General features: G+C 34.9%; 1 protein-coding gene across 3 annotated transcripts in view; it reads left to right on the forward strand.

The window, feature by feature from the left end:
- Positions 1-13,694, forward strand: part of LOC149543796 (pectin acetylesterase 8-like) — a 245,235-nt gene that overhangs the window by 37,959 nt on the left and 193,582 nt on the right. For 2 of the 3 annotated variants that reach the window (XM_089798478.1, XM_089798479.1), the window contains exon 4: positions 10,851-10,980. The exons of the other annotated variant lie outside the window; for it this stretch is intronic. In XM_089798478.1, the coding sequence (XP_089654604.1) occupies positions 10,851-10,980 (130 nt within the window). The remainder of the gene's footprint in view (positions 1-10,850; positions 10,981-13,694) is intronic. 3 annotated transcript variants of the gene reach the window in all.

Below are 13,694 nucleotides of genomic sequence, written 5' to 3' on the forward strand. Positions count from 1 at the left end.
TTGCTTTTGAGTTTGTGTTTGCTTGTTTTTAGTCCTTTGGTTTTGCTCATGTCATGCTTTTCGATTTCTCCTTCGAGTCGGTCTAATTTAGAGGTCAATCAGAGTTGTTAATCAAGAGTTATACTTGTTTTAGTGTCTCAAAAGTGGACATTTTAGGCGCAACAACATGAATTAAAAAAAATGATGTTATATTTTCAATTTGACATTCACTTTTTCAAAAATATAACATTTTACTCACTTTTTGTTATGTTTTTAAGTTACTTTTACTTTAAATTTATAACTTAAAGTGACTATAGTGCACTTTATGTTATAATTTTAAGTTGAGTTACTTTTTAATTTTTCACTTAAAGTAACTATAGAACTATGTAGTTATATTTTAAATTTTTGATTTTAAAATCAAATACTTATTTAAATGTCACTTTAAAATAATGTTTATGTGTTATATTGAATAATATGATACATAAATATTATTTTTGACCCATATTGAGGACATTTTTATAAATTTAAGTGAAATACATGACTTAAAGGCTTCAAAGTGGACTTTTTATGTGTATTTGCATGTAAAAACTATGAAAAGTGGAAACTTTTCATGTTACTACATATAAAAACTCACTTTTGAGGATACTTTTCATACCATTACATCAAAAGCTTATGAAAGTGGACCTTTTTGATGCAATGACACGAAAAGTAGATTTTTGTGCTTAAGCATAAAAAATGTGAGACACATTTTAAAATATGTAAATGGCCTTAATCCGAATTTGCCTATGGGCATGTTTTAAAACATGCAATGCACTCCAAAAAGTGCGATTTTGCATTAAGACACATTTTAAAACATGTAATTGACCTCAAAAGGTTCGATTTTACATGAAGACATGTTTTAAAATATGCAATGACTATGAAAATGTTCGATTTTGCGAAGTAAATGTGTTCTTGCTCCCCAAGAATCCGATTTTGGCTATAACTCAAGATTTTCTCCATGGATTTGAATGAAATCTCTTGCATTCAAGGCATTTTGGATTGGTGATCATTTTGCCTCCTTAAAAAATCAGTTTAATGAGCCAAAAAATGTTTTTAAATCTCCCAAGCTAGGGCACGTTTTTGTGAAAAACTCCAAATTCCTTCATTTTTGCTCATAACTTGAGTTTTACTCAATAGGTTTGCATGGGATTTGTTTCATTTGAAACGTTTTTGCATGACAATGAGTTTTCTTGCTTCTAAAATGAATTTATTTGCTTCAAAAGCGTTTTTGAAACTTTCATAATGAATCACGTTTTTGCTTAAAATGCTCAGAAAATTGGGATTTAAATCCACTTTTATGCGTTTTGAAGCCACTTTTTTGCATTTTGATCCATGTATATGCATTTGGGGAAGTCATTTCTACATTCACAAGTAAAAAATGACTCAAAAACATGATTTTTTTGGCCACGTTTTTGCAAAAACAGCCCAGATTTTTGCATAAAAAAGTCATGTTTTTTGTTCAAACAATTCAAAAAAATGCAATTCCAGCCCATACCTTTGATCAAGAGGGATTGTTTTTGAGTTTTAAATGCATGATATTGTCTTTGGAGATCACTTATTTGACACTTTCATGTCAAATTCGACCATTGAATGTTTATTACATGCAAGTGCGAAAAAAGTCAAAAGGTTGTTTGAAAATTTGGATTTAAGGGAGAATTGGTCTTAAGTCTATAAAACTTGCTATTTGGCTCTTTCTTCTTCATTTTTGGCACTTAATTTTCATGTAAGTGGAATCTTTCTAACTTGCTCATCAATTCATGCTTATCTTACTATTTTCATGCATATTATTGCTTGATGATTGCCATTTGTCCATATATATGCCATGAAAAGTGCATTTTGCCTTTAAAAATGATGAAAACTCTCATTTTCACACTTTTGGAATTTCCCCAAACTCCAAATTCAAAATTACATGTTGAAGTGGATTGCATCTTGACATGTTTGAGTTTTTTGCCAAAGGCATGTGTTTGTTTTTGTGCTTTGTGCTTGCTTGTCGATTTTCTTCACTTTGGAGAAGTTACAAGTTCTTTCCCAAGAACTTGTTTTTGCTTCACTTCATGTGAAAGCATCATCACATTCCACTTCCATTTTCCATGCCACAACACTTCACATCTCATTCGGCAAATGCGATTACATGTTTTTCATCTCATTCACTATCCGCATATGCATGTAATCCCATTTTCCGCTTCCATTTTCGCATTTCCATATGCATTCACGTCTCCACTAGCAAATACATACTTTTCCATTTTCCACATCTTTCCATGCTTTGCACCTCATCTTCCATTTGCACTTACATGTAAAAGCTCGTCCTCCATCCGCATTTGCATGTCATCTCATTTTCCATTCCTCATTACCTGTTGCATTTACATGTAATCCATTTTCTGTGCAATAACATCTTGAAAGCCCAAGTCACTTTTTGAAAACTAGCAATCTTCATTTGCATGCATTCCTATGCGCCAAGCACTTTACTTCAAAAAGAAAAAAAATTAAAGATGCTAATGGAGATGTTCTGAATTTACATCCGGACATCGTCAAGAAGGTTTTCAAAGTGTCAGAGAATCCAGAATGTGCCAATCTACAAAGGAGAAGTCACGACAACTTGAGTGAGAAAAGCTGGATTACATCAAGTTTCCACATGACAATGGACAATTTGTCACAGTCGGAGGTTATCAAAAGATGCAACACCATGGTTATCAAAGTGAATGCAGCGGTACAAAGTACAAAACTTTTGATCGTGTGATCATCCGAGATTGCATCTTCAAGTACAATGTCCTTCAGGATTGTTTCAACTCTCTTCCGTCTTCTTCTTTCATGTTTGCAATTGAAGAGGATGTATTACATGAAAAAGTGTAATTGCATGTATGCAAAAGATGTAATACGAGTTGCATGTAACCTTTTATTTTCTGTAGTTAGACTAGGTCAAAGTTGGTTGAGTTGCTTCCACTTTTTCCTCCACCTTTTTCTCAACTTCTTTGCCTATATAAAGTAGTGCCCCCTCATTGTAAAATCATCATTATCTTTTGTGCAAGAAAACTCTGGAGAAATTGTGCCAACATAACTTTGTTTGTGTAAGTACTATTTTGAGAGAAAGTGAATACAAAAGAGCATTTGAGACTTAACTTTGATTAAGTGAGATTGTAATTTGAGTGAATTGTAAGCTTTGTCTATGATTCATCCAAGTTGTCTTTGATTCATATTGTCTTGTGTAATTGGTAATTGTTCTAGTGAATTGAATTGAAAAGAGTTAAGAAACAATTGACGCCAGAGCTTTGACCTGGAGCAATTGTGAAAGTGTATAGCTAGAAGCCTTGTCTGTAGCTTATATTTTCTTCTTAATTCACAAAATAGTAGTATTCTTACTTTTAGGAGTCTTTGTGCCCTAATTGTAAAGTTTTTCCATATAGAAGTACGACTGGACTTAGAGCCAAACTGGTACATTTTAGCTAGCCTTTGAGTTAGTAAAAGTTTATCGGTATCACTATTTCCAGCTCTTGATAGAAGTGTAGTTAGAGATTTACCTTGCCTATTATTCGTTCTACGAGTAAGTGGATCCTTTCTTGAAAGTTAAGAAGAAAGGATATTAGTAACACCCTGTTTACGAGATCTCTTGACTTCTTGCTTACCTTGAGTTGATCCAAGGAATGGTGAGAAGGGGGAGCCTTCCTTTTAAGGTAGGAGACTCTGTCTCACACGCTGTGATTGGTCATCCTATTTTGCGACTAGATTTTTACCCAAAATTGTCGGTTGCAAAATATCCACCCAACAGATATACAAGTAGAGTGGAACACAGAGGTTGATGATCCTCTCTTCAGTGATGAAGACTTGGAGTGGGTTGATCAAGTGGATCGAGAGGCAGACACAGTGGTGATGGAAGTGGAGGAGACTAGAGCACGTGGAGACTCAGTGTAGGACCTTGAGGCCGAGAGTGATGGATCTGACTCTAATGATGAGGATTATGAGGATAAGGATGAACATGAGGATGAGGATGATGATCATGTCACTGAGGTTCAACCTTAGACACATGGAGAGAGGATGGCTCTAGAGGCTTCCATGACCTATCTTAGGCGTACTTGTAGGAAGACATAGGCTACTATGAGCCTTTCTTTTGATACATGTTTTGAACTTTTGATTCCATGGATTGCATATTCCATGGATATTGTAGACATTTGACAATTACACTATTTTTCAAATGGTTACACCATTTTCCAAATTTCTATTATATTATTCAATTTAACTTTATGTAATTTCTTTGAAAAATTTGCATTTATACTTACATGATCTATGAAAAGTTGTATATGTGTGCAAAGTACCTTCTATTTATCTCAATTATTGTGTATTTGATGTTAATTGGCTAAATGATGCATGAAAAAAACATAAAATCCTTAAAAATCTTTGAATTTCGTGGGTTTTATAATTTGCTAAGTCCAGCCACCGAGACAGAGTTCGAGCCCAATTTGGGCCTTATTGAGTTCGAGGCATGTAACACTGGTGTATACTACACTAATGGTACTTAAAATGTTATTTATGAAAAGATGTATTGAAATATAAGATATAAAGATTTAAAAGAGTAAATACTTGAACATTACATTGAATTGGAACATTGAACATAAATAAGTCGAATCAACAAATAGTCAACATTGGTATGTTCCCCATCCTCGGCGAAGGTGGCAGAGTTTGATGGCACCACTGGGGATGGGGGAACATAGTCCCCAAGTCCCCGGTGTGTCCCCATCTCCAGGACGTGGGGCAAAAAGGGGGGGGGGGGGTCCTCATTTTACTATGGGAGAAGGCTATACCTATACCAAATGGTGATAATGAGAAACCTCTATGGACAAAGAACAATGAAAAGGCCATGAAGCTTTAGTGAATGCACTAAAGGACCATATAGTTCTAGTTATATCAAAATTATATATTGCATATGTCATGTTTACATTCTTAGAAAACATGTATGGGATAAATAATACAAGTAGAGCCCTTTCCCTGAAACAACAACTTCATCATGTCCAAATGAACAAATGTGAAATGATTACATCATAGTTCATAAGAATAACAGTCAAAGGACCAATTATCCACCATTGGTCATATAACTAACAACAAAGAATTAACGATGTTGGCTCTCAATAGACTTCCTACATCCTGGGATTCCTTCATACAAGGAATAAGTGGTCAATCTAAACTTCCAAAATTTGATTGATTAAAGACTAATTGTTTTTAGGAAGAGTTAAGACTAATTACCAGAGGGACCAAGATAAAAAATTCTAATGGAGAGATCCACGGATTGAATACAAATTCTCACAAGAAAGGGAAGAAGGAAACTTCAAATGAAAGAAAGGAAAGGATACCAATAGCAAACACTCATTCATAAGGAGATGTCTAAAGTACAATGCTTTAGATGTGACAAGTATGGACACCTTGTTGTGAAATGCCCAGATAGATTAAAAAATCAAGCCTCAATAGCAGAAGTAAGCAAGGATAAGGATACAAAAAGAATTATATTCTTTTAGCTCTATCAAGCATAACATCCACTAGTAGGAATACTTGGGTCATTGATCATGGAGCATCTCAGCATATAACATGATGTAAAGAACAAATGGATAGTCTAGAAGAAATCTCAGATGAAGAAGTCACAATTGGAGATAACACCACCTACTGTGTGGAAGGAATTGGGACCTATAGAATTCAGCTAAAATATGGAGTTCTCTTCAACTGACAGAGTACTATTTGTACCTGACATCAAGCAAAATGTAGTCTCAATCTCAGTTTATGAAGAAAAAGGATATCAGATCACCTTCCTAGATGGGTAAGTTCTAACATGGCGTAAGAACTCAAACATAAAGAAGGCATACACCATAGGGACTTGAGATAGATGCATATACAAACTTTGCATTGTTCAATCTCAAGCCCTAGTCCATGATGTCTCTACTAAAAATGAAATATGGCATAGAAGGTTAGGACATCTTCATTTAAGTGCTCTACCTTCCATAGAAAAACTTGTTACAGGGTTATCTAAATCAAATTAAGATCATAAAGGAATATGCAAGGGTTGCACTCAAGGTAAGAACACTAAGGGGACTTTTCATAGTAGTGAGAGTAAATAAAATAATGTACTTGAACTTATTCATACAGATTTTTGTGGATCAATGTTAGTTACTTCTTGGGGGGATTTTTGTACTATGTTATCTTTGTTGAATACTATTCAATGAAAACTTGGATTTATTTCTTGAAACTTAAGCAATCTACTATATGTTTTATCAATATTTAAAGAATTCAAGGCCTTAGCTGAAAATATGTTAGGGAAAAGAATCAAAACCTTAAGGTCAGATAATGGGGGAGAATATATCTTTGAAAGCTTTAAAGAATTTCTTAATACAACTAGAATTAAGAGGGAGTATATTGTTCCTTACAACCCACAACAAAAATGGGGTAGCCAAAAGAAAAGATAGGACCATAGTAGAAGCAACTAAAGCTATGATGCATGATCAAAACCCACACACATCATATTGGCCTGAAGCTTCTAGCACAGCTGTTTACATACAAAATAAATACCCTCACTCTCTTCTAGACAACATAACCCCTGAAGAAGCATTTACTAGAATCAATCCTGATATAAGCCACTTTAGAATATTTGGTTGTCCTCTCTATATCCACATCCCTATAGAGAAAAGGTCCAAACTAGAACTGTTGGGGAAGAAGGGGATATTTGTCGAGTATAGTGAATCATCCAAAGCCTACAAAATATACATCCTTGGTGAGAATTTAATCGAGCTTAGTGGAGATAGAACTTTCGAAGAAGACGCAATGTTCAAAAGATCTAAAGACATTAATGAAACACATGATGAGTCTCCTCAAAATATGGAAGAGGATCTTGGCCCTAAGCTTCAGAGGGAGATACTTGTAGAAAATGATGAATACACGAACTTTACTCTTGAACCTAGTGATCCTATTGTTACTCAAAAAAGGTCTCTTTGGGTAAGGGAAATAGTTGAAGAAGGCTTTATATGGCCTTAAATAGGCCCCTCAAGTCTAGTATGAGAGGATAAACAATTACCTCTCCAAATTAGGATTCCCCAAGAATGATGCAGATCCTAACCTCTATGTCAAGGTAGTAATTGGTAATATGTTAATTCTCATTCTTTATGTTGATGATTTACTAATCATAGGAGAAGATCGTCTTATCACCAAGTGTAAACAAGACCTGCCTTCTGAATTTGACATGAAGGGTTTGGGCATCCTACACTACTTCCTTGGCTTAGAAGTATGATAGGAAGATAATTGTATTATCCTAAGTCAAGGTGAATATACTATTCATATTTTAGATAGATTCAGAATGACGCTCAACAAGCCCATGCCTACACCCATGGAGGAAAATCTACATAAGCTAAAAGATGCAGCCTCAAAATTAGAATTACTAGAGCCTACTCTATACAAATATATAATTGGGTCCTTGATATACTTGGTGAACACCATACTAGATATTTGTTTTGCTACAGATGCTCTCGGTTAGTTTATGTGTGTACCTAGAAAAATACACCTTGTTGTAGGAAAACACATTATGAGATATCTACGTGGGACTATTGGATTTGGATTAAAATATGATAATGTAGATTTAAAATCTACATGCATATTTATAATCAGATTGGGCTGGAAGTATTGTTGATCGAAAAAAAAGTACCTCAGGATGTTGCAATGTCCCCTTTCTAGGACATTTGAGAATTTAAGCCAGATGCATAAATTGATTGTTAAGGTGAATTAATTTGAAATTTAGGCAGATTATCTTTAAGGCATTTAATATTAAAAGGAAATCAAAAGGTCACGAAATGAGAAGAAGACAAAATACAGAAGGGAGAAGTTGAAGAGTCACTCTTTGAGCTTAAGAAGGGAGGGGGCCTCATTCGTGAGGAGGCTTCGTTTTGGATATTGTTTTCAGTTTCCCCCTTTTAGGAAGTTGAAGGTTTGCTTTCAGTTTCATGATCCCAAGGACGGACAACTTCAGGCTCTTCTTGTGAATTAGATGCAAAGCATGTTCAGCCTTGTGGGGTATTCAAGACGGAGTTCACACTGCACATAACAAGTTATTCCTTGGTGTTTCCAATCAGAGTGTAACACTATTTTTAAGATTGGATATTGGTTGCTCGTTATTGTGTTGCTGATGTATAATGTGATAATGTATTTTGAAGAATATATATGAGCTTTTGTTGGTCATGTTATTGTATTGCTGAATATTATAATACAATAGAAATTTTTTAGGTTTTCTATATGAGCATTTGTTGTTTATTTGCTCGTCCAATCTGAAATTTATTGCATAAAGCAATCTGTTTGCATTCTCAAAATTGGTTGGGATTTATTGGGAGAGAATATTCATTTGGGATATTTTAGTTGTATCAAAGCATTGATCTTGATAGCCTGTGAGGTTCAGGGATTTGTTTAGCAGCTAGCTGTGGAGGCAAATAACAATGACTTTATTATATGATAGTTCTTAGTCTAATATTAATATTTCATAATATATCACTTGCTTCTAAAATCACCAGAGGGCGATCAGAGTGATAACATTATTGTTGTTGATAAGTAGGAGATGATTTCCACAGCTAGTCAAATTGTGATGTGAATATCAGGATTTAACTGTGTGATTTTGAGTCAAACACGATGACCCATGTTTCATGAGTAGTGATTCAACATGAATCCATCTCTCATGAGAATAAATGGAACACTTAGCACTCATTGGATCTAGGTGATGCTCACAGGGGTGAAGCACCGGGACTTCCCGGGATGGGTGACCTCCCGGGAAGTCCCGGTGCTTCACCCCTGTGAGCATCACCTAGATCCAATGAGTGCTAAGTGTTCCATTTATTCTCATGAGAGATGGATTCATGTTGAATCACTACTCATGAAACATGGGTCATCGTGTTTGACTCAAAATCACACAGTTAAATCCTGATATTCACATCACAATTATTGTTGTTGCCAATTAATATTCCATGCAAGGTTAATACTTGGCTGCTTCTAACGATATACTTGCAAAGAGAGTCAATCATTTTTATGAAATTGACCATTGCAATGAAAGGAGTCTATGTGTAAAGTACTTTGCCTCTACTGGTGGAAAAACATTCCTAGTTGGCGATACTATTTATTTGCTTATTGCTGGAAAGTGTTATTATTGAAACTACTAGATATCTTAAATAATATTGCCGGACCTTTATGTTTTTGAATAGAATATGTTTCCCTTTGAGCAAATAATAAAACTCGGGGATAAAATATTGGTCATAATAACGCGTGGGCAATTATATATTTTAACAATGGTGGAGGTGATTAAAGTATCAGTTGGGTCTAGGATTATCACGATGATATTAAAACAAGGAAAACTGAGGCTAAAGTTAAATTTTATTCGATGCGTTGGAGTTGTGGTGTGTTTGGGAACTTGTTGGAAAGAGAAGTGCTCAACATGACTAAGAATCATCGATTTGAGGAAGAGAACTATATTACAATGTGAGGAGCTCCAAATTCTTTTTTGATCCTTCCTTATCAGTGGCGCTAGCAACTAAGAACAAGGCGTAAGCTTTGAGAGGACTCACCTTGTGCACGAGTGTGTTGATTGAGAACTACAATTGATGGAAGCTTTCCAAGTATTCTAAAACAAGTTTTTGGGTACCCGTAGGAGAGAGAGTCTACGAACAAGTAGTAAATATTGACAACAAATTGAAGGCAAATTTCTTCCCATCGTAAGTAGTTGTTAGTTGAAGGCAAGAGTTGTACATTGAATTTGGTGTGAATCAACGAGTAAAGGGAGTTGATATACCATTTGAGGGAGTTGATAATAGGGCATACAATAATAGGGCATACAACTCTCATAAGGACCCAGTCAAAATCTAGGCATCTACCCAATGATGTAATAACGAGTCTCCAGTAACTACAAGTACATATTGGAGTGATTCTTAGAGGTAGTAGGTGGTGTCTTTGGCTGAAATTTTATAGAGCTCGGACCCCTGTCCGATCTCCAGGCCGATATTCACACTGTCTAGATCTACAAGATCTATGCAAGTTTGGGCATTCTCAAAAGGTCAAAAGGATTTCATTGCCAAAAGTACAGTCAATTAGAAATCTGTAGAATTCATTTATGCAAAATTAATATTATTACAATAGGTGGCTACGACCAAGATTTAGGACAATATTTGTTGAAGGAAGTCACGAATGTGTGTATGCATTGCAGAGATTACTTGGTTATCAGCAAGGCGATACCTTTTATGCAATTGTATGGTCTAAAAATTCTGTTAACTGTCTGGTCTAAATTTTCTTTATGATGGTTTATTCTCACTTATCTATGCCTGTAAAATTTGAGTATTCTCCAATCCTTTGTTAGTGGAGTTTCTCCCTAGTGTGATACTTGTATGTAATAAGTGTGTCTAAAATGTTCTCCAAAATATCATTTCTAAATTGTCTTTATGATTGTTTATGCATGTGTTCACTCCTCTAATATGAGCATGAGTTGCAGTACATAGTAAATTATTGCTTCTAGTTGTATAATGTTATCTTACTTTGACAGTATACCAAAAATGATTATGTATTGATGAATATGCAATCCTTTGTCGTTGGAAATGATTTAGAGCATGTTGACGATTATGCAATTTTTTGTGTTCTAGAAGGAATTGAACTCATTTGTAGAGTACTTTATCTTTAACATTAAAAAACATTTATAGGATCTGGTCATAACCATATCATTACACTGACATTTTTTTGAAAATCTCTATATTGTATGGTTGTAGGGGAAAATTTCTATTTATTTGTCTAATAAGAGAGTAATATGTTTTTGTTCTTTTTTCATTTTTACCATTGAGCTATAGGGTGGAGGGTGGTGCAACAATTTAGCATCATGTTTTCTACGTAAGAGAACTCATTTGGGATCATCTCTCTACATGGAAAAACAAATCATGTTTTCAGGCATTTTAAGCAACAAACCTTTTGAAAATCCAGGTTAGTAATTTGAAATCTTTACATTTCTATTTAAAGTTAGATTGCATTTCATTTATGTTGTTGAACAAAAGTTGAACCGATGCATTTATTCATATATAGTAACTATCATCTGGTACATTCTTCTGTAGTCAATGTAAGATTTTGTTAGGTTTAGTGAGTAATATTAGGCACATTTCTTTTTTGAAGTCAATACAGGATGGTTTGTTGTGAAATTAAAGAAACTTTTTCAACCCTAATTCATAACTAATACCAATTAAGATACACAACCATTTTTAGAGATTAAAAGTGGTAAATCCAAGACTAAGATGGAAACTCTGAGAGTGCTAAGATGGAAACTAAGATGTAAACAAGAGTTCATTTGTTTACTAAACATTCAACCGCTCCACTTTCATTTAGTGGTTCATCTGATCCTTTTCACCTTCTAAAGTAAATTATCAAGAATGGGTTAAGTTATAATCAACTAGAAATCATAACTGGAGAATCTCAGTTATATGCAAAGACCAGAGTTCCCAAACTCGCCATGACTTGCCAAAACTTGTTGAGTCACTAGTCGGGTAGTCCTCGCCAAGTCACAGGGACTCGGACTCAAACTTAGTTGAGTTTGGGACGCGACTTGTTAAGTCATGGCAAGTTAGGAGTCAGCAGTCACTGTATGACTAGCCATGTTCTAATAGTAGGACTTGGCTGACAGACTTAAAGTTGTTTGCAAAAAAGTCATAAAAATAGAACGTTATATGTTTTATTCCTTTTATTTCTTGATTGCAACCTTAAAAAGTATTTTATTTCATTGTATTTAGAAGAAGAGAGAAGTTTGAGATTGGAAGAAAAATAAGAGTCCATAGAAGTGCAATTAGTAGGGAGGAAGAGCTAAATATCTTCAACAAGTCATATTGTGACAATGTAATACTTGCATTTAGAGCATGTTTGAGAACATTCACTTAGAAAGGTACAGTAGACTATCTAAGAGGTTAAATGTTCTAGTATTTGTTCATCACAACCTTTTTCTTAGAATGAGACAAATTTTGGACAGTGACTCCAAGCCGATCATGCTAGAGGAGGTGGATCCAAAATATGAGTGAGTCACTAAGTCTATTAATACTATCTTTACTAATGAGAACCTTGAGTGGACTGATCAGGTGTATAGAGAGGTTGAGGTTGTGGCCATGATAGAGGATGATAGAGCACAATCAAACACAACAACAGACACAACTAATGTCGGTTAGAGGCATCTCACATGCACAGTTTATAGCTGTCCAGTCATTCAGGACCTACCTTAGATGCCTTTATAGCATCTAATTAAGTGCCAGAGAACAAACAAAGAATGGATCCAAAAGCACCGTAGAGGCACCAAAAGAAATAACGTGACAACAAAGAGGAAAAAATAACTATCACAAAAACATAAAGTAAATAAAGGTATGCCTTATAGAGAAGTAAGTAATAATATTAATTTTGAAAAAAGGAAAATGCAACTAAAAGTCACAAAATCCTTAAGAGTAACCTAACCCTAAGTGAAGGAGGTCATAAGTTTATAAGAAGATCATCCAAGGGTAATAGCATATGCAACCAAAAGAAGGAAAGCCCGCATGTGGGAGGAAGGTACCATATTGGAAGCAAATTGCACTACTAAGGCAGCATACTTACAATGTAGCAAGAGAGACCGAACTGCATACAAGAACTAGGAAATACCGCACACAAATATAGAGGATCCGTAAACGTACAAAAGCTAAGGAGGCAAGCAGGAGCACATACAGCTGTATGGAAGTTAGTACACATACAAAAGATAGGGAAGAGTATATAGAACATAAAAGCGCAAATAGCCATATGCGCTAGTAAGTCTGTACACGTGTGGAAGTCAGGAAGAGTGTAATGTCCCCTCTTCTAGCTTATCAAATAAACGCTTAAACCTATAACAAAAATTGTTACTACAACATAGAAAATATATTTTTAATTCCAAAAACATGTTAGAAGTCTTGAACGAATTAAATACCTATCTTAATACTGCCCCACTAACCCCTCTTAATCCTTCGGAAAGAAACTCTTCTTAGATCACCTAAAACTCTAATGAGAATTACTTCTCGATTAGGCAACCATCATATGAAGAGTGTCTTCTTAAGGCCTCTTGGGATCTCTTACTATGTACTTTATAACACTACTTATTAGAGATCCCACCTCTAACCAAGTCTCTTATCTTGAACATATGCAAATGTTTGTCCACTACGATATATATTGTTTCTAGAGGTTCTTAGTCAACCCCTCTCTAAATTCCAATTTAGGAATCTCAACATTCACATAAAATATCCTCTGATCTTTGAATTTCTTCTTTGAAGAAACTCAACATTCGAAATTGAATGTCCTATATCTCTGAGTTCTCTCTTTGAGAAGCTCCTCATTCAGGCTTGAATGTCCTTTGCCAAGTTTAACTTGGTCACTCCTTAATAATTATCTCTTTAATCAATTTAACTATATCTCTGGCTAATACTCTGAGATACACACACACACACACATATCTGTTGTATATGTTTATTCTTTCTTCCAACGGTGTTTACTAGGCTATTTGTGATCAAGACTTTTCTCTGGTATTGTTTTCTTAATATGTTGGTGCTCTGGTTATAGATGATGGTCTGACTTCTATGTTGAGTCAACGTCCTACCTTGGTTGTTATCTGCTATCATCTACCTATTATATTTCTTATCCTTTTCTTAATTTTTCCCTGC

The sequence above is a fragment of the Cupressus sempervirens genome, chromosome 8 (assembly GCF_028749045.1).
Source record: "Cupressus sempervirens isolate cs-2001-9-10 chromosome 8, ASM2874904v1, whole genome shotgun sequence".
In the NCBI taxonomy this organism is placed as follows: Eukaryota; Viridiplantae; Streptophyta; class Pinopsida; order Cupressales; family Cupressaceae; genus Cupressus; species Cupressus sempervirens.